General features: G+C 38.0%; 2 protein-coding genes across 5 annotated transcripts in view; both read left to right on the top strand.

Moving 5' to 3' along the window:
- LOC123316165 overlaps positions 1-10,179 on the top strand; it is a 139,722-nt gene extending 129,543 nt beyond the window's left edge. For all 3 annotated transcript variants that reach the window (XM_044902159.1, XM_044902157.1, XM_044902158.1), the window contains exons 4-7: positions 2,545-7,663; positions 7,998-8,164; positions 8,394-8,608; positions 8,677-10,179. In XM_044902159.1, the coding sequence (XP_044758094.1) occupies positions 2,576-7,663; positions 7,998-8,164; positions 8,394-8,608; positions 8,677-9,101 (5,895 nt within the window). In that variant the 5' untranslated portion in view covers positions 2,545-2,575 and the 3' untranslated portion in view covers positions 9,102-10,179. The remainder of the gene's footprint in view (positions 1-2,544; positions 7,664-7,997; positions 8,165-8,393; positions 8,609-8,676) is intronic.
- A 493-nt stretch (positions 10,180-10,672) lies between these two features.
- Positions 10,673-19,853, top strand: LOC123315130 (mediator of RNA polymerase II transcription subunit 14). 2 transcript variants are annotated; one of them, XM_044900704.1, is made up of 17 exons: positions 10,673-10,863; positions 10,927-11,122; positions 11,567-11,699; positions 11,759-12,058; positions 12,277-12,650; positions 12,718-12,856; positions 13,204-13,345; positions 13,456-13,660; positions 13,751-13,910; positions 14,121-14,325; positions 14,521-14,931; positions 14,991-15,445; positions 15,591-15,903; positions 16,279-16,632; positions 18,452-18,822; positions 18,880-19,305; positions 19,388-19,853. In XM_044900704.1, the coding sequence occupies exons 2-17, from the start codon at positions 10,953-10,955 to the stop codon at positions 19,748-19,750; spliced, it is 4,521 nt and encodes a 1,506-aa protein (XP_044756639.1). In that variant the 5' UTR covers positions 10,673-10,863; positions 10,927-10,952; the 3' UTR covers positions 19,751-19,853. The 2 variants fall into 2 exon arrangements, with proteins under 2 accessions (XP_044756639.1, XP_044756637.1); XM_044900702.1 differs by having other exon boundaries at positions 10,673-10,867.
- The last annotated feature ends 1,017 nt before the right edge of the window (positions 19,854-20,870 follow it).

The raw sequence follows: 20,870 nt of genomic DNA, 5'->3' as shown, positions 1-20,870 counted from the left end.
CGAAGCAGCGTAGTTTGTGCCTGCTATAAACGCCGGTTACGTCGAGGGTATAGAGTGTTGCGTCGCCGGTGGCGCCATCGTTTGGCGTATGCTGCACCGCAATAGACGTATAATCTACCCTGTGATCGCAACCGTCGTGCGCAGTGATGCCATCGTTTGGCTACCCTTGGTACCATCATGGTGAGATGAAGTATTCCTCTACCATGGGTACAACTACGCCGCCACAGAGTATTCCAAGCGTTTTTCCATCGGAGAAGGAGCTGTGTTGCTCTGATGAGGTCAAATGAAACCGAAATCATAGTCAGCATCTGCTTTTCTACGTTGGAACGTTCTCCATTTAGTTGTCCCGACGATGGCACATTGGCTGTTTCAATTAAGATCGTAACACTTGTTGATATTCATCCGGCGGGCGGTATACATCTGAATTAATTTTTATAATTGTATTCATTACCTCTTTGTTAATTCTTATCATTTCCCTCATTATATTTAGATTTTTCGTTTTCTATTTGAGTCTTTTATGGATTGATAGTTCTGTGACTGAAAATAATAAGTTTTAATTTTCGCTGTTCATATTTATTGAGTGTTTCTCACACTGACCCTGATAAAAAAATATAAAGTAAACTGCTCGTTAGATGTTGAGGATACACATTTATAATCCTTTTATATATTTTTTTAATTACATAAACTTATAACAATTTCAGAAACGTCTCTTATAGCAAGCCATTATACCTAATTCAATGAACCTATTAAAAACAATAGCCTTCCTCAGCCAACCTCAAGTTTGTTGTATAGCTTACGATATGTATCAGTATACTGGATAACAAATTTGATGGAATTTAAGAGACGAATTTTTGAACTAGCAATCGGGGACTACTGCTTACGCAGTAGTGGTATTTACTTATTAAGAAAATTTTCTGAACAAAATGTTCGCTATTTTTCTTCCAATTGAAAATTGAACGAGAATAACCTAGCACCCCCATTAAGCCAGCCGAACCACTTTTGAAATTTGGATTTTTTTGCGGCCATAATTTTAGGCTAATTTATTACCCCAATTAAAAATTTTTTGTTTCCCAATTTTTGGACAGATTGAGGGTTCTGCTAGCTTAACCGAGAAGCTAATAGAACTTTTAGCAGAAATCCGGCAATATCATAATTTTAGTCACATTTTAGGCTCTGCATTTGAACCCTTGAAAGACTTTAAAAAAAAAAGTTTCTGCTAGCTTTACCGTCAAGCAAGCAGAACCAAACCGATTATACAATATTTATCCAGAATCTGATCACACCATACTTTCAGATTTATTTTAGGCTAATTCATTACCCTAGTAAAAAATTTTTTGCTCCAATTATCAGAGAAATTGGAGGTTCTGGTAACTCAACCCGTCGCTAGCCCGACAAAACCGATAATGGATTGTTCATCGAGTATCTGACTACATCATATTTACAGGCTAACCTTTAGCTAATTTTTTATCCAAGTAAAAGTTTTCCTTGACGATAAAGCTAGCAGAACCTTTTTTTAAAACTCTTTCAAGGTTCAAAGGAGGTCCTTACATTATGATATTGTCAGATTTCTGTTAAATGTTCTATCAGCTTCTGGGTTCTGCTAGCTTGAAGTTAAGTTAGCAGAACCCCAATATCTCGCAAAATTGGGTAGCAAAAAATGTTTAAATTGGATAATAAATTGGCCTAAAATTATGGCCACCAAAAAAATTCCCAAATTCCAAAAGTAGTTCTGCTAGCTTAATAGGGGTTAACCAAGCCACGGGCATCAGGCAGACTTAGGGCGCCATTGATTTCCAGTTTTTGTTGTCATTCTAATTCTCATGAACCGTCAGCCTAAATAGAAAACTCTCATGAAGCATATTCAATAATTCAGAAGCATTCGAATGAAAAATCGCTCACAAAAATTGCCTCCACTCGGCGAACCTGCGATGTCCTTCGTATTTATAACGGACGGGCTTCCCTACAAGCCGAACAACGACAAATCGCCGAAAGCTCGTTCTCGAAAGATGACCCAGTTTCCAGGATCCGCGCGAACTTGATCTTCGCTCCAGATTCGAATACTAGCAAGAGATATAAATAATCCGCGACCCAGCACCGGAATGATCGGAGTATCCAATTACTCGACGAAGCTTTGTCGCACGCCGGGATAACATCATTAACGGAATCTATTTGCATTGGCGGTTATGGCACGATGCTTTTTCGATAGTCGGATAGTTATACACTACGGAAGGACAAGTTTCCTCACATAGTCACATGTTGTTGGAGCTGCACAGTATGTTTATCGGAAATATTACTTCGGTTGACTCAATCTATTGTCAAATTATCAGTAATGAAGAGATCAACAGTTCAGTCTCTTCTGTACATTTAATTCTTCCTCTATATTCATTTGTTCGTTGCTTCAACTCTTCCAAACACTGGTTTGAAATGATGATAAAAGAAGACGTTTAGAAAAAAATATCGTCAGTATTTCTTATAGCTTATAAATCCCAAAACACAAGAATATTTGATGACACTGAAGAGCTAACGAATATTTTCTCTTTTCAGATTCAGTTAAAGCAGGTTTAACCTGCAGGTCATGGATGTCACCTTTACTAACGTCTTGGAGGGAGCGAGGCAGTATTTCCAGGGTCTTCCTATAAACGCCAGCTCCGCGTCAAATTCCGCGTACCAGAATCCACCAGAGCCCCAGCAACGTAACAACAATGAACCGAAGCGGAACCAAGAACATCAACAATCGCCTAAACCCTATTGGATGGGTCAGCAAGAACAACATTGTCTTCCCTCGCGAGAATCGACGCCAAACCAAAGACCTCCTTCCTACAACTCCGACTCGTCAAGACCCCCATCTCACCCGCTCTACATCAACACATCTCAAGAACAGAGAACTGCTAATTATCCATCCAATTATCAGGAGCAGACTTCCTCCTATCCTATGCACATAATGAACCAACAGCAGCAGCTTCAGCAGCACCAGCAGTTCTCCCATCAACAGATCCATTTACAGCCGCATAGTCCGAGGACCCAACCGCCCAAACAACAATTCAACCATCATGGTCAGCAGGTTCATTATCAACAACCGGCGCAACAGCAAAGTAGCCAACAGCCTACTGCTGCTGATTTTCAGTTCACGAAACCTCATCACAGAGATGCTCCCTCCAATACCTCAAATTATCCTTCACATATCTTGCAGAATACAGCATATCATCACCCAGCAACGAGTACACACAACTCGATGTTGTCATCTTCCTCTCCCAAACCATCGCGGAAACTGGAACAAAGCAAAGTGCCCCATCCTACCAATTACACACCTCAAACGACGTCATCCACTCAGACATCATCAGGTTATGTTAACTATCAACAGAGTCGGTCGTTCTATCCGGCGAATTCTTATGCCAACCATCAATCCTCATCGGATAATAAAAGCTATAACACTCCGCAAGCTTATCCCTATCAGCAATCTTCCCAAATGTCTAATTCAAACTATTATAAAAACGTTTATCAACCTCATTCAAGCTCTCCCTCAATGTACAGTTCGAGTAGCACCTCTACTCATTCCTCAAAACCCGACCAACAGCAGCTGAATGCTAACTACAATAATCAGTCCTCGAGGACACACAATCTCCCACCAATAGCCCAATTTTCCGAAAGCTATTTCAAAAGCGTACGCGACAACCAGAAGTTAAACAGTGGCAGAAGTCAATCAAACTCTTCGAACACTGCGTCTGTGGTGAAGAATATGAATTCACAAGCTGCTATGCCAGTAAATCAAAACTACAAGATGGATTATCAGTATGATCAAAGAGCAGTTAATCAACAATACGTACCTTCATCGACAGCTGCAACTGCTACTTCATCATCATTCAATAGTGTGACTTCTCGAAGTACCGGTACATACTCAGTTCAGTCTCTGACATCCGCCAATAATCAATTCACTTCTAAGTCATCTCAAAATATCTCGAACTCGAGCTATAATACCGCATCCCAGATGAAGAGGCCAGTAGGTGTGCCTTCATGTGAAGATCAAAGAAGGAATTCAACAGGAAATAAGCAGAAAAGAGAGTCACCCTTAGATCTATCTGTTAAAACTGTTCGGACCCCCGCAGACTCGACGCTAGATGATCATGAAAGCGATAGATCAAATTACCTTGTTTCTAGTAGGGTTCCTCCCATTCCTGCTCATTTTCCAACATTTGACCCCTATAGTGGTTCTTACCAGAGGAACACCAACGCTCAGAGGGTACCTCAGACAAATACAGTCAGTACTCCTAAGGTGGACTACATTCCAAATTATGGAATGCTAGGGAGCACCCAACAAAATTATAGACAGGATCAAAGACCATTTGATGTTTCTAGAAATCAGAGAGTTCCAAATGAGAGACGAAGTACGTTACCCAAAGAAACTCCAGGCCGTTACCCAGTTACATCCGCGCCAAATACGGTAAATTCATTTCCGAAGTTGGATAATCCCACTGTGGGGCATAGCTTGAAATCATCGGCCGTTTATCCTACTCATATGTTGGATACCCAGAGGAAAAGGCCGGCAGATACAGCGCCACCAATCGATCCCAAAATTCCCAAAACGGAATCCTGGCGGCAAACCATCGACAGACAGATCGAACAAAAGTTGTCCACTTATAAGCAAGATAAGGAAGACCAAAAATCCAAAGAACCTTACATAAATACGTCTAAGGAATCTCTCATCAATGGCAATTGCAACACAAATAGATCTAAAGAGGCTTATAGTAATAATTTTAGCAGCACACAGTACCATGCGGGTCTGCCAACACAACAGCCCTTCAACATTAGTCAATATAATTCCTATCCTAACCATACTCAAACGTACGTACCATCCCCAGGCAGTCAATACAATAGCGCTTCTAATTATTCTTCGCATTATCAGAATATGTATTCTTCAAGGGAACTAGTTCGTTCAAATTCGAATTCTTCATTGTCATCGGTGAAGTCTAACACAGGAGGTGCTGCCGATAAACGCGTTTTGACGTTGTTGAGGAACAGTATAGAAACAAAGGGCGTTAAAGAGGCTCAACGGAAGTACGGACAAGAGCAATTCAGCAAATATACTGCTCAACCTCATCATCGATCGGACGTACAACAACCGTCTACTCACGTCACAGCCCCCTTGCAACCGAGGCCCGCCTTCATGGGGCGACAAAATGTTTCACCATTTACTCCTAACAGTTTACCAGAAGGAAACAACACCACCCCTTTATTCAACAAACTACACGTCCCTAGAGCAATCGATTCAATCAACTTCGATATGAATAAAAGCATGGGGAACGTGGCTAATAAGCAATTGGAAGCTGTGATAAACGACCAGAATAATCCTAATGGGGATCTGGATGGTCTAGCTGCCTTTTTGGCTGCCAGAATAAGAACAAAGGCCGAACTGAAACAAGTTAGTCCAACTCAACAGGTGAACAATAACGGCAATAATGTGGTACAAAACGTGGAAAATCAAATAAGATCTACATTGAAACAAGAGAATTTCTCCTCAAATACTTCAACTATATCATCAAACGCTATGAATGTACCGAAATTGGCTAATCAGCCATCGCAACAGCCCAGAAAGAGATTGTTTAGTCGATCGGAAGACGACAACGGTAACGCGTCCACTAAAGATATGCCAGCCAGGGATAAATCTGGTCTGAGAAGTTCCTCTGAAACATCAGTGTTCGACTTTCCCGATTCTGGATCAGAAGGCGAAATGCCAGTGGAAATGCAAAGCCTGACTGCCATGAGGAAAGATAGAAAGCTGTCACTAAAACAAACATCTAATAGCGAAATCAAGGAAGTTAAACCCGAGCTGAGCCTAAGGCCTCTAACTCCCGAAGATGATATATTCCTCCAAGCATGCGATACATTCATGGATCAACTCAAGGCTGGAATCGGTAAGAAGCGAGGAAGAAGGAAAAAGACTCTAGAGCCCGATGTTCTCGCAAAACTGGAGAGTGTCACTAAGGAGAATCCTATCGACATTGAAATCAAAATTAAAGAAGAAAGACCTGACGACAGTGCAGAATCTATAATAGATGTAAAAGACCAAGATGTCGATTCCTCAATCCTTTTCGCAATTCCAAACCATGAAGGTGAATCAAAAAATGTGTCCAAACAAATTATTGAAGAACTTAGTTTGTCCGTAGTCAAAAAAGAATTGCCTGATGATTTAGAGGAACAAAATAAGGAAGTGGTCGAAGAAGTGGATAAAGTACAACAAGATGAATTGAGTGATAGTGACGGGGAAACGATCAAACAATTATCAAACAAACTTAAAAATAAATCAGTCGACCCCGATCTTGCAAATCAACCAAGTGAGCTCCAGGTTCTGGTGACCAAACCAACCAAAAAGCCACCATTTGGGGATGGATCAGCGTTTTATCCTGGCTGGGAAGAAGAAGTTTACAAGTATAAGAAATCACTCAGGATGCCGCCAAGTTTGATACAAGTGAGGCCACCATCTTCGATGAGGATATCTACTTCTCTCCCAGACTTGGATCCTTGTCATAGTCCCTCTTCTACCACCCTTCCAGAGAGAGACGAGGATTCAAAGTCCATTTACAGTAAAGTGAAATCGGAACCGTTCGATAGCGATATCGAATCGAATTCAAGTTTCAACCTGTTCAATTCCAAAAATAACTACGACTCTGAAGGTGGTTCATCTATTAGAAGCTTACCCACTCCCGTCAAAGATTCGATAGTGGATAAATTGCTGCAAAAATGCGGTAAGAAAAAGAAGAGGAAGTATAAGAAAAAAGAGGAAGTTGGACCAAAAATCATACCCAAAGCTGAGAATCCAGTGGAACTCCTGCCAACCCCGAGTTTGGAAATTAAAGTTGACAATAAAAAACAACCAGTTATAAAAACGGAGGCTCCTATATTAGGTTTCAGGAAATCCACAATAGAAAACTTCAAAGATGCTTTTCTTAATAGGGCAAGCAACATTGTGGGCATGAATGAACAGTTTTCGACCGTTATTTTGAAATCTAGAACTCGGAAGGAAACCAGGGTATTGAAACAACGGGCTACAATCAAAGAAGTATTTGGTGAGGACAGACCAGCATCGGCGCCTCCATTGAGTTGTATCAACGTTGATCTCAAAGATATAAAGAAGGAAGTGGAGGACCAAGAGCAAGATGAAGAGCCTGTGAAAAAAGTAAAGGAAGGTTCCATTCATTCACTAAAAAATAAATTATTAGGACGGGGTAAATCAAAGAACAATCTCTTGAAATCCATAGCTGATAAAAGGTTGAGATCGGAAGTATTGGAAGAATTATCCGCTGACAAAGAGGTGAAAACTGAATCTCGAGACCAGTCGCCATCGGTGCTGAGTGAAGATTTAGACAGCAAGTCGGAGACTGTATCCCTAGATGGCGAAGAAAACGTCATTTCAGTGAAGAAACGTGGTAAAATGAACAAGATACGACGAAAATGCAGTTCCGGATTCGACTATATACGTAAAAAGAAGAAGCAGGTGAAAAAGGATTCTGATCAGAACGAACCGTCTACTAAGAAGAAGAAACGAGAGCCTGTCCTGAAAGCCTCTCCAGAATCTGAACAAGATATTCAGAAGGAAATCAAGAGCTGGGTCCTTAACAAGGGGGTGGGAGAGACTCATCTTCATCGATCAGCTCGACTTGGCTATACGGTAAGTTTTGGAGAATTTACGTTGTTTGATATTCGGCGGGATGAATTAAACACAAGGAATCATTCTTGTTCGTAAATTTTCATCAAGTTATGCTTGTTTTATCATGACATTCTTATTCATGATGACTTGACTGATATCACGTGTTGGCCTTATTTATTTATTATTATTTATTTTTAAGACTGTAGACTTCACCAGGTAGAATCATTATTTTGTTCATTTCTTTACTATGTTGTGGTATGTGGACACCTAACTTAATACAAAATCTTTTTTTCCCTTTATGTATTACATGTATGCAAATTATCCATAATACATAAAAAATTTGTTTTTTTTTCAGGATGTAACTGCATACTGTTTGGAGAAAATGGAATGTTCGCCATCTCCGAGAGATAATGCAGGCTATACACCATTGCATGAAGCATGCTCTAGGGGCCACCTCGATATTGCAAGATTACTGTTGATGTATGGGGCGAATGTTAGTGAATCTGCTAAAGGTGGTATTAGGTAAGAATAAGAACTATTTACATCATCATAACGAAAACTTAGATAGGCGAAGAAGTTTTGGACTAAATCAACGAACTTCAATGTAGGCTTTTATAAATTTATGTGCAACAATGTCATTGTCACTACAGAAAAACAGTTTTACTTCAAATATTCCTCTGTTAGTGTTACATATTTTAGTACAAGAAAAAAAATATTTCAAGCCTATCATTTATTAATGTCTTTTTTCCAGACCACTCCATGAAGCTGTTGAAAATGGCTTCGTGGAAATTATAAGACTGCTACTTTCCTATGGTGCTGACCCAAAACTGGCAACTTACGCTGGATTGACACCATTATCATTGGCATCTGATGAAACAACAAAAACGTTACTTGTGAATCATATGGATGATTTGGAAGGGAAATCAATAATTCCCTGGCCTTTCTATGGACCAGCTACTTGTTTTGGTGAGGAAAAGTCAATGAGAAATAGTGTTATACAAAAATTTTATCTGATGACTATCTTATTATTCCAGATTCCAAAGACACAGGATGTGACATATTCAGTTCTCCTCCACATCCCGAGCCCTTATCTGAAGAAGAGGATATAGAGTTTGAAGTTTCAGAGTTCCTCCTGCCGAATTTGTACACATTGCGGGGTGAAATACAAGGGGAACGCTGGATATTGCTTCAAGATCTCTCTAACATCCTGAAGATAAAGTCGCGGGACGCTCTCTTGAAACAAATATGCCCCACCCCTCCACCTGGAACTTCACCAAACTACAAGAGTATCTTGAGAGAACTGAAAACCTCCGATTTTATGGAACAAGCGCATTGTTGTCAGTTTTTAAACGCTAGTGAGAAAATAAATTTGCGTGCTTCGAAAATCGCGTTAGTTAAATATACTGATAAAATTAGGGAACTTTTGAAAATCGAAGAAGTTGTCATAACTGCAAGGTGACCACTTGACTAAAAACTTTCCAATGAATAAGTGTTGACGTGATATTACATCTTATATATTTATATATAATTATTTTTTTATTACTTATATAATTTCGTTATTCAATAATTTTATTTGATTTATGTATGGTGCTCCATCTACAATAATTTACTTAAAATTATTACCATTATGTAATATTTTGTTTATGTTTATATAAAATTTAAATTAAAGTTTATTTATTTTATTTAGGATTATGATGAGAATGATCCTGGGTTACCATGCTTAATGAGGTACATTGTATCAAAAACAAACCTGTATTGAGCAAGAAATTGAGTAACTGAGAGTTGTGCAATTATTTTGAGGATGCGTAAATAGCTTTCATTGTAAGATTGAATAAGTAAATCAAAGTATTTTAGACAGTTGAATGAAACAAAGATACTCATTTGAACTAAGTATTATTATATTATTATTTGATCAATCATTGTATCATTGACTCAGGGAAGATTTTGTTTGTAATGTGTTTACCATTAGGTCAAATTATATATTATTAGTATGGTAAATATAAAAGAATAACAGCTTCAGTGATTTTATATAATTTCAATGAAGAAACAACAAACAAAGGCAGCTTGAAATTTTTTGATGAATGAAAATTGGATAATATCAAAATACGTAGTTTTCAAAAATCAATGTGAAACATAGTTATTATTTGTTGATATTTGGAGTTCCTTCATTATTCTGTATAGATTTCTGTGAATATAAAATTGTATAGATAACCTCTAATTATTATTAATACTGATCTGAAGCTGGTTTTCCCTGTACAATATAGGTCATGTGACATATATCTTCTACTTTGTGCTGAAAGCAAGTTTTAGGTTCTGCTTATTGAATTTAAACGGGATGATTGTACAGAAAACGAGTTATCTGTGATGCGCAATGGTGGCAAAGTGCAATGCTTTTTTTACAGAATGTAATAAATATTGTGATTTGCCAAGTTGTCCTAGATGTGCGAACTTAGGAATTACTTTTATTTACAATGTTTTTTAACATTTTTAAATGTTTTCTGTTCTACGAAACTTGTGAATAAAAATCATCAAATCAATTGTCTAATCATTATTTTGACCATAACAAAGCCATACCAATACAAAGTCAGAATACAACTAAAATAAAATATTTTCAATCTTGCCCGCCCCTCCCATTCATACGCCACTGCGGAGTGTGTGAATGTTTACGAGAAATAATGAAGGATCAAGGAATCTTCCTTAAGTTTTTTTTTTCAAGTGATACCTTGCATTTCATATCATTTCCATTGTATCTATCGGCTTGTTCGTAGAGTGGTTCAAAACTGTTGTGAACTGTACAGAGCAAGCGCAAAAGGATTTTCGCTACCCTAAAATGGAATTGCGCTTGCTCTCTACAGTTCACAACCGTTGCAAACCACTCTACGAACAAACCTAATATAATCTTTGATTATAATTCAGAATAGCTTTATTACGGTAACGTAAACTATTTATAACAAGATAAAGAATGAAAGAAAGTTCTATGCGTACCATCGACTTCTTGTCACAACATAACCTAATTTAAAACAGTGTCAAATCACTGACAACAGAGACAACTTTCAGATTTCAAGATTTTCTAAATATCCTTAAACACCAAGAAAATTTCATTTATTTATGAATTTGTAATGTTGCAAGAAATACTATTGTGAGTGAAACAATTATATTTAAGGATGTTATCTTATGCGCCTTGGCTCAAGCACAAATAGCATAAATATTGAATTTTTTGAGTACGTAAGTGTAGGTAATTCTTTGAAATATCACTGGTTTCTACATTCAGCAAATTATTTTAGGAGGGTTGATATTTGTCTATTAAATTATGGCTCCACTTCCGTTAGAAGGTTTACAGACACCTGTTGCGAACAGCATGACTCAAGGAGGTCTGAATGGACCTCAGGAAGGTAATCGTGGGGGCATGATATCCTTGGCAATGCTTATAGATTTCATTGTACAGCGGACCTACAATGAACTGACAATTTTGGCGGAGCTGTAAGTAGTGATAAATGCTTTGAATCTGTTCTATCACGTTGAAATTGTTCAATACATTGAAGAATGAAAAAATTTTGGAAACTTAACACTTTCATCTTTACTGCTGTGTTCTGTAGTAGGGTATGCACAATATTATATACAGAGTGTGCAACCCTGTAGTGCCCATTAGAAGTTTACGTAGAAATACAATCAGCTAAGTGAAGCTTCCACAAAAATATTTCCAAGCATTTATGGCGTCTAGTTGGTTTCCATTTGGAAATCAACTTGCTTTTTGGAGGTTTCCTAGTGCTACACACTGTATAGTTAATTATGCACAATATACTCTCTGCGGTTCATTTAAAATTGGTGCCATTTCAATATCTTTTCTAATATGTATAAGTGTTTTTTTCAACTTGAACTTAAATGTCCCAGTTAGTATAATTAATCTCTGGAAATAATTTACAGATTGCCAAGAAAAACAGATATGGAAAGAAAAATTGAAATTTACAACTTTTCTACAAGAACTAGACAATTATTTGTAAGATTATTAGCACTGGTAAAGTGGGCCAGCAGTGCTTCAAAAGTTGAGAAATCCGCTGTAGGTACAATCAATTATTCATAATAGGATATTTAGTTGAATTATATCTTTAATTTAAGCATATAATGGCCTTTCTGGAAAAACAATCATCCCTGTTTGTGGAGACTGCAGATATGCTAGCTCGAATGGCAAGAGAAACTTTAGTACAGGCACGTTTGCCCAACTTTCATATCCCAGCAGCTGTTGAAGTCCTCACTACAGGAACATATGGAAGGCTTCCTGCATGCATAAGGGAAAAAATTGTTCCTCCTGATCCAATTTCTACTGTAGAAAAGCGTACCACTCTCCAGAGGCTCAATCAAGTTATCCAGCATAGACTTGTAACAGGGAATTTACTGCCGCAAATGAAAAATTTGAAGGTGAGGCTTCTGTTCACTTTAGCGCCCACCTCAGATTTATATCCTTTGAGGTTATGTTTCTTCACATTCAGGCTGTGGAAAATCCATTTTATACAGGATAATATGATTCTTAGAAAAAAATGTTATGAATAAACAGTTGAGTTTATTCCATACTTTATCAAATTAGATGTGGAAGCCAAAGTAAACTTTTTCCATTGTTCATAAATCCTTTCTTTTAGATTGAAAATGGTCGTGTGACATTTCATGTTCAGAACGAATTTGAAGTTTCACTCACTGTAATGGGTGATAGTCCCAATATTCCATGGAGGTTGTTAGAGATTGACATTTTGGTAGCTGATAAAGAAACAGGTGATGGAAAAGCGCTTGTACACTCTCTCCAAGTGCAATACATTCATCAGTTGATCCAGGCTCGATTGGCTGACAATACACAGCCTTTAACAGAAGTATATAATTGTTTACACTTTTTCTGTCAATCCTTACAATTAGAAGTTTTATATTCACAAACACTTCGTCTAATGCGAGATAGATTAGACGATAATATACATGTTGATGAATATGGTCCAGGGCGATGTTTAACTGTATCTTATTGGCGGTGAGTCCAATTGAAAGAATAGATAGCATATGTTTGAATGCTTGATCTATATGACAAATTTTTTCAGGGAACTAACAACGAGAGGTAAAGAACAGGTGAATAAAGATTTGAGGTCTGAGTTGGGATATCGATTATCTGTTCAAGTGGATAGTCATGATCCAGCTCGTCCATTGACTGTAGTTCATGTGCCCTCACTTGGAAACAAGGTAAGTGACCTTTTTTTTTACTGAAATGAAATGAAGCTTGAGAGATGATGAACTTTTCAAAACCATTTCAATACTGGTAACTGCGCATCATTTGCTTGAAAACAAATGTTTTCTTTGAACATTAAATTGGAAGGGTGAATCTTTTGAAATGACTTTGATTGTCTATCGCATAACATTCTTGATTCCTTCGCTTGAAACCCTTGCACTTAAAGTTTTACTAATGTTATATGACAATGATGATCTCTAGTTTTGGTATATTTCCCTTGTCTATTTTTATTTTCCTTTTCACTAAGCTATGGGACTTATTATGAAGATAACGACAATTTATTGTCGAATTTCATTTGTAGGAATGTGAAATAACTGACAGGGCAATCCGGACAGAAATTTTATCTATGGAAAGGTTACTTGTACATACAATTTATGTAAGAACCAAGAGCCGTTTGAATGATATAAAGCTAGAACTTCAAGGGATGCTCAAAGACGTTGAGTGTGAGTAAAAGGAGAAATTAACTTTTTATCGATATTACTTCAACTCTGGGATCTTGGCCATTTTCTTGTTTCACAGGTTATCGAATAATTTCATTTCATTTGTGTTTCAGGTTGTTTACAAGGATCTCCGGCAATTCTTTCTGTTGCTATTCTTCAGCCTTGCCTTAGAGCAGAGCAATTGTTAATTACCGTCGATACTCATACAGGAATTTTACAATGCCATGTACCACAATATGATGCCCCTATTATCAATGACTTAAACAATGCACTAAATGGGGACCATTCAAAACTGCCACTTCTCATATCTGAACTGAGGTTGGTAACAGATAAATAAATAGATCTCGTGTTTCTCGAATTGAAATGTATGATAAACTAGGACATTATCAACCTTTCTTCATTTCACAGATACTGGATCACTCAGAGGCGTTGTGAAAAAACACTTCAACATTTACCAGCTACTGCTCATGAAAAACTGCCACTCCTACACCAACCTGACCATCCAATAACGAAAATAAGCAGACATAGGATGTACATACAGTTTCATAAACATACAAACGTCGTGTTGGTGAGTTTTATAGATTTATCAATAAAAGTTTAATATTCAAGCATACTTTATTTTGAGAAGATAGTTTAATGTCTGAAATTTAATATCATGAAAACTTTCATGATACTTTATTTTATCCACTATTGTGAAAATATCGTTTTCACAATATCTCAATCGTGGATAAAATCCATTTCGAACAGTCCATTCATCAATACATCACTTTCTCTTCAGATTGTGGAGCTTAAAGAAAGGGAAAATAGTCCTTGCGAGATGGACTTCTCCTTCTATATGATCCTCGTAAAACATTCAAGTGTTGATGACAATCCCAATGATGAAAGTATTGAATCAGAAGTTCCTAAAATGTATTTGAAAGTACAAACATTAATTGAATTCGACACGTTCGTTGTAACACATGGACCTTTCACGAACGTGGACGGTAAGTTTCTTTTTTTTTCCAGGAGAAATTGCCTTGAAGAAGTTTACACTAACTCATTTTACGATTCCAAATAACTATCCTGAATTTGTTCGCAATGTTTATGAAACACCCACTATATTTCTCAGTAAACTTCTGATTGGCACTCCCAGTAAGTCACCTTGTATGCATTCTTGATATTCATTATTGTTGGTTTAGATACAGATCAACCAGAACCTGGTACGTTGAAGAGGAAAATTGGTAACAATAAATCAGAGCCGTCTGCGAGGAGAGCCAAACAACCGGCCTATTTCATTGCTGAATTGGCCCATGTGGTCGCCATGTGCGATGAAAGACTACCTTTTGTGGCTTTAGCTAGTGAATTAACCAAAAAAAATATCTTCCATCAAGGAGTTCAAGTGGAAGCGAATGCTACGGGATTGGTGTTGAAACTTATACAATTACCACCACCAACATCTGAAATTGGACAATCTCAAGCGTGGCGAGCGTTGTTGAAACATCTTTTGTCCGTCTCCATCAGAGTGCTCAGTAAGGGTGTCATAAAGAGTTGGGTGGTCGAATTCGTGTTTCATCTTACACCACTAGTTAGTACACACCCTAAAGAACAAGGTAAGTCCATTCATTCCACAGTTTTCTTGATCAATTGAAATAATTTTAAATTGCTTTAGGTTCCAGGAGACCGGTATATTTCCAATACGAAATGTCTTCCACCAATGCATCCGCAAGTGTTGAGTCCTTACTGAACGATTGGGCGCAAATTGTACATTTGTACACATTAGTTTATGATCTCAGCGAATATTTGAAAGTGGATAAATACAGCTTCTTCAATAATTTATTCAGTGTAAAATCGTACAATTACAATAAACTAGTGTTATGTTACGGACCAGATAAGGGAGCAATGGTTTCGATAAATTGGAACAATAATCATAAGTTGTTCAAACTGGCGTTCGGTGCCATGAACAACGCGCTTAACGCCCATTCGCTCATCAAAGAACACTTGGAGGCCTATTTAAACGAACAACGAAATTTGGCGCAGGTTGTTCAGCTTCTTCACGAAACATACGAGCCTCTGATATCCATCAGCAAACTGCCATCACTGCCACAATTGGGCATTCACAATAATGTAAGTATATTAAGAGATACGTACAGAGTGTTTAGCGTAGTGTCCATTCTAGATACTTCCAGCTGACACTTTGCTTGAAACATCATCACCAAACCATTCGTACCTCTATACCAGCTATAATGCCTAAATCTGACCTTATTTTCAGAGACCTCAAGTGCCCGTCCAAACTTTCAATATTATTCCCCAATCATGTACACTCATAAGAATATCATATCAGGGAATGTACTGCTTGGAGTTGAGAATTAGGGGTTCCGGTTTAATTTCATTAAGAGATGGCGCTTACAGCCGTTTCGATAGGTCCAATGTGGTGGACGTATTTTCACCGACGCCTGGTCTCAAAGCGTTCCTATCTAAATATGTTGACGAGAGCGCGGTGTTTCGCAGGAGATCTCAGTCCGAAGATGATAACCCGCCATCGCCCATATCAATGGAGGTAGAAGGCGGTGGTTTCCTTGGAGGTTAGTTCGTAGGTTAGGCACAGGCGGAAAACTGTTGTTTGATTTAGTAAAAATTCTCATGTTGTTCTCACAACAACAAAAATATGAACTTTATACATGAAAACTTGAGTACCATGTGTTTTCTCTAACGAAACTCTGGAAATATGGATTGACTCACAATTTCTACAAAAACGTTCAGGTTTTAAATTGACTCATTATAACTAGGCATGCCAAGGTATCCATTGAAGTAAAAATGGGGTGAAAATTCGCCAGCAATAATAGCACTTTGTTAACGAACAATTTCACTTCATTTGTGAAGCATGGCCGGGTTCAGAGAGTTATTTTATAATACAATAGTAGAGAATTTCATATTTTCAAAGATGAATTCATCACCAGGTCATCATCGAGGTCCACAATCTCCGGCGGGAACAAGGGAGCCAGGGCTTCGTTTCCACCCACCACTCACTCCACCGTCAGGTTCCAACCCGCACACCCCAGCAAGTCCGCTGACCAGTATGAACCAGCCGAATACACACACCAGTTTTGGCAATAGTCCAGCGACCTCCTTCAGTTTGGCGTCCCCAACTAATATAAACCCAAGTCCGATGCCTCACCCTAGTCCGGGCTCTGGATTTGTTGCCAATTCTCCCCAGCTGGCTAGTCCTGGCGGACTCCTGTCTAATTCTTCACCGGGACCAGTTTCGACGAATTTGCCAGGACATTCTCCGGTCAGCAGCTTCATGCAAACAGGTAAAAAACAGAAAAATCATGTGGGTCACGTGTTATCTATACTCAAGTTGCAGCATATTGTAATTTTCAGTGAATTCTTAGTGTTTTTAGAGTGATAGAAGGCTTGTGTAGCTTATTTTTCTATTATTTCCTACCCTACAACCAATACGAGGATATATTGAAAAATTCTTAGCCTACTATAGAACCAAACAAAATTTCAATGTCAAAATATTTTATTACTGAACATATTCTCCTCTTAATTGGATACATTTATTACAGCGAACCTGCAACGTCTCTAGACCTTTAAAAAAAATTTTTCTTCTTGCTCTGCAAACTAGATCTCGACAGCTGTTATTACCTCCTCATTGGAATGGATGGAGCCAAATCTGATGAATAAGGGGGGTGTTCTAGTAATTCAAACCCTAAATCACGAATTTTTTTGCGTGGAACATGAGATTTGTGTGCAGGGGCGTTGTCCTGCAAAAACAAAACACCTTTGGATAGCTTTGTGTGTCTTTTCTGTTTAATTTTATCCCGTGGAGTGGTCAGTAATGTCGAATAGTGATGTCCGGTTATTGTTCTACCCTTATCCAAAAAAATCAATCAAGTTACTCCAAGGCAATCTCAAAAAATTTGAAGCAAGAAGTTTTCCAGCAGATTTTTGGACACGAAAATTCTTAGGTCTTGGAGAGCCAGAGTGTCGCCATTCCATCGATTGTTGCTTTGTTTCTGGATCGTAGAAATGTACCCAAGTCTCATCCATAGTAACAATTCTGTTTAAGAAGTCTACATCGTTTTTAAATAGAGCACAGATCGAACGCGATGCTTCCACCCTTGCACGCTTTTGGTCAACATTCAAACATTTGGGGATCCATTTTGCAGCAATTTTTCTCATGTCCAAATTGACGTGAACTTTATGATGAATGCGTTCGTATGAAATATTCAGTGCTTCAGAAATTCGTTTTCGCCCAATGGGGGCTACCGTTTTTTTGCTCACCAGTTGGCGCCTTTGTAGAGTGAGGTCCTGAACATAGACAAGCTAATGCAAGATTTGTTTGTCTAAGTTGATAGGGACTTGTGATTTCACAGATTATAATATTGGAGAAATTGAATATAGAAATATTTGGTTATTAATCAATATCTTGTTCGACATTTTTGTATTTTCAATTTGCGCATGTGTGTAAGTCCCTTTCTGACAATGATTTGGCTTCATTTCTTTTATAGTATAAAACACGTAATATCAATAAAAGTATTATAGATTATATGGAGACCATAAATTAATATAGTTGAGTCTATGATGTGGACCTCACGCTACATTAGCACATCTAGCGGCGAATTCACACGCGGTAGCCCTCATTCGACGCTCTGATAAAATCATGTCATGAACTGCATCGATATTTTCGGAGACTGAAACAGAAACTGACCTTCCCGATCGGTCATCATTTTCAATGGAAAATTAACCTCTTTTGAGGCTTGCAGTCCAATTTTTCACGGTCGCATACGAAGGACATTGATCACCAAGGGTATTACGCATATCTTCGTGAATCCGCTTACCTCTTAACCCTTTTAAACACATCTTCTTTCTTTAAATTTATTGCGTAACTCTGGTTTAATTTTTTGATTCAAACTTCACGCTGACACTTCTAATGAGTTATTGTTCGTTGCTATGGTAACGCAATATTTTTTTATGCATGGAACTGGTCTAGGCTAACTAGATATCAATACATCATCGTATGACAGCTGACATTAGACTTCTTTTCTTGTTTCTTCTTAATAACCAGAACGAAATCATAACAATCGCTAATTAAACCCCAACTATTTGAATGATTTTTAATTCTAGGTCATACAGATGGAAGTCCCTTCCCTGCTGCCCAGAGCATGACTTCTCCTGCAGCTTCTACATGGCCGGGATCGCCCAGTATGCCACGTCCCTCGCCGGCTAGGCCTGGGCAGTCCCCAGTGGGTCATCCTGTGATGCATAGTCCACAGTCCGAGCTCAGGACCGGCAGTCACTTGTCGAGAGTCCTGCCTCAGCGGTCCTGGGCAGGGGCCGTGCCTACACTGTTAACTCATGAAGCTTTGGAGAATTTATGCTGTCCAACGACTCATCCTCAGGGGTATCCAGGACCAGAACTGTCGCCGCTAGAGAGATTTCTGGGTTGTGTATATATGAGAAGGCAGTTACAAAGGTCCATTCAGAACGAAAACTATGTAAGTCGTTACTAATCAAATCCATGACGGCGTTCTGATGTAATTTTTTTCCTCCAGCTTCACCTTATACCATCCACAGAAGTTGGAGTCATCCATTTCAGGGTATCCGAGACCTTCCAATGTAGGATTGGCTTGAATCCTCAGCATCTACAGAGCTTGCATATCAAAATAACACCTCTACCGGAACATAAGGATATATGGACGGCTGAAGAGATTCAGACGTTGGAGAAATTCTTTGACGCGCACGCCGCAGTCCCTCCCTATAAACCGAATTCGGTATTCACTTTCTGTTTGATGTTAAATGTTCCAGTCAATGTACTTAAGGACTTCATTCAGATCATGAAATTGGAGTTTATGCCGATTCCTCTGCAAGGAATCAAGTGGTCCGTACAATGGATACTTAGAATACCTCCATCTGCTACTCCGCTAGTTCCTACTGGTCATTCTAGTGTTATAGTTTATAAAAATAAACTTCTATTTTTCGTAAGTACCATAATTTCAGATTTTCTTCAACTTCTCAATCATTCTCAATCCTTTTTTGCTTCAATGTAATTATTTTTTTCAGTTGCAAATCACTAGGATAGGAATACAGTATCCGAACAACATGGAACCGCCATCCCTGGTTCTCCCTTTCATTTATGATATCAACTCCAATATTACGCAATTAGCGGACAAAAACGCCGCTAATGTTCCTGGTGTCGTGGTGGCCAGCCAACTTTTGAAACAATTCATGCAATTCCAAACCAACATGACTGAATGTTCGATTTTCCCAGCAGTAAGGGAATTGCTGTTCAATTTAGTTTTACCCACAGATCCCCAACAGCCTAATACAGTGGTACCACAACAGATGCAATCGCCAGCAATGCAGATGGGACAAGTTGGCCAACCTGGTTATCCTGTCAATATGCCTATGGGAATGATGGGTTAGATTAGTCTCATTGTATAGATTATAATTTGGCAGACAAAAATAATTTTAGATTATATACGTATAAATTGTAATATTTAAAGAAATACATTTATTTCTCAAAGTTTTCGTTTTATTTTTTTTCAAACCTACCATACATTGGCTTCACTACCATGTTTGAATGAAAAATGAGCCATAGCCTACTAGAAAGGCCGGAAGGTTGTTCTAAAATGCGGCGTTGCCGAGGTGTCGCAAACATTTCGGGTTTTCGAAGTGTGCTTTGGTGGCTAGTTGCAGGTGGTATAGAGTTGGTATTTCTTATTAAACATGCCTTTATTGACTAATTGTGCATTTCCTCCAATTTTTCCAAATCAACATAGATGTCGTCTTTAATTACTCCTAAAAGTGCTAAATCTAGTGGAACGAAGCCAAAAATTATTTTTTTATTATGGCAGTAATTGATGGGACAAACGAGATCAGATTTATTCATTCTCACACTTTTGTCGTCATTTAAAAGACGAGTCAATTTTCAACTTCTCTTCCAACGTTGAAGACGACGATTTTGTTCAGTTTCACACGACAATTACTAATGTGCACGAATAATATGCGACCAGTTCTGCAATGAAGCAGCCATTCATAATTTTGAAACAATCACGAATATTCAGAACAGATAAATCTTTGTCGCACTTCCCATTAGTGATTTCTCGATTAATAATGGTGATACATAAACTCAGCAATCTGCAAATTTTTTAATGACGATATATTATTAATAATGAATGAGTTGTGAAAACTCTCGATTTTCGATATATTTATAACTCTTTTCTCAATTGGTGGTGTGACATTTACAGGACCCAATAAAATATGCCATTATGTAGAACTAAATGCATGGCTATGTCTTATATATAATATTATATATAGGATTTATAGGAATATCTCTAATCGCCACATTCCGTGTGGTTCTACTGAAATAAAAAATTCTGTTTTGTTTATTATTTCAAGTCATTATAATATGATGGTTTCACACCCAAATATCCGAAATTTTTTTCAGCTTATATAGATAAGGTATTATGAGCGAATTACGAATATCCAGTAGAATCGATTTTTATCCATTAATTTCTCACCCACGAAATTTTTAATCAGTTTG

The sequence above is a fragment of the Coccinella septempunctata genome, chromosome 6 (assembly GCF_907165205.1).
Source record: "Coccinella septempunctata chromosome 6, icCocSept1.1, whole genome shotgun sequence".
NCBI classification, from domain to species: domain Eukaryota; kingdom Metazoa; phylum Arthropoda; class Insecta; order Coleoptera; family Coccinellidae; genus Coccinella; species Coccinella septempunctata.
This window is presented reverse-complemented; position numbering and strand designations above follow the sequence as displayed.

What these genes read in the sequence shown, in the direction of transcription:
- LOC123315130 (XM_044900704.1), top strand. Translation starts at nt 10,953, where the DNA reads ATGGCTCCACTTCCGTTAGAAGGTTTACAGACACCTGTTGCGAACAGC. An exon ending in AGGCGGTGGTTTCCTTGGAG is followed by an intron (nt 15,904 to 16,278) that starts GTTAGTTCGTAG and finishes ATTCATCACCAG; the next exon opens with GTCATCATCGAGGTCCACAA. An exon ending in CCATTCAGAACGAAAACTAT is followed by an intron (nt 18,823 to 18,879) that starts GTAAGTCGTTAC and finishes TTTTTCCTCCAG; the next exon opens with CTTCACCTTATACCATCCAC.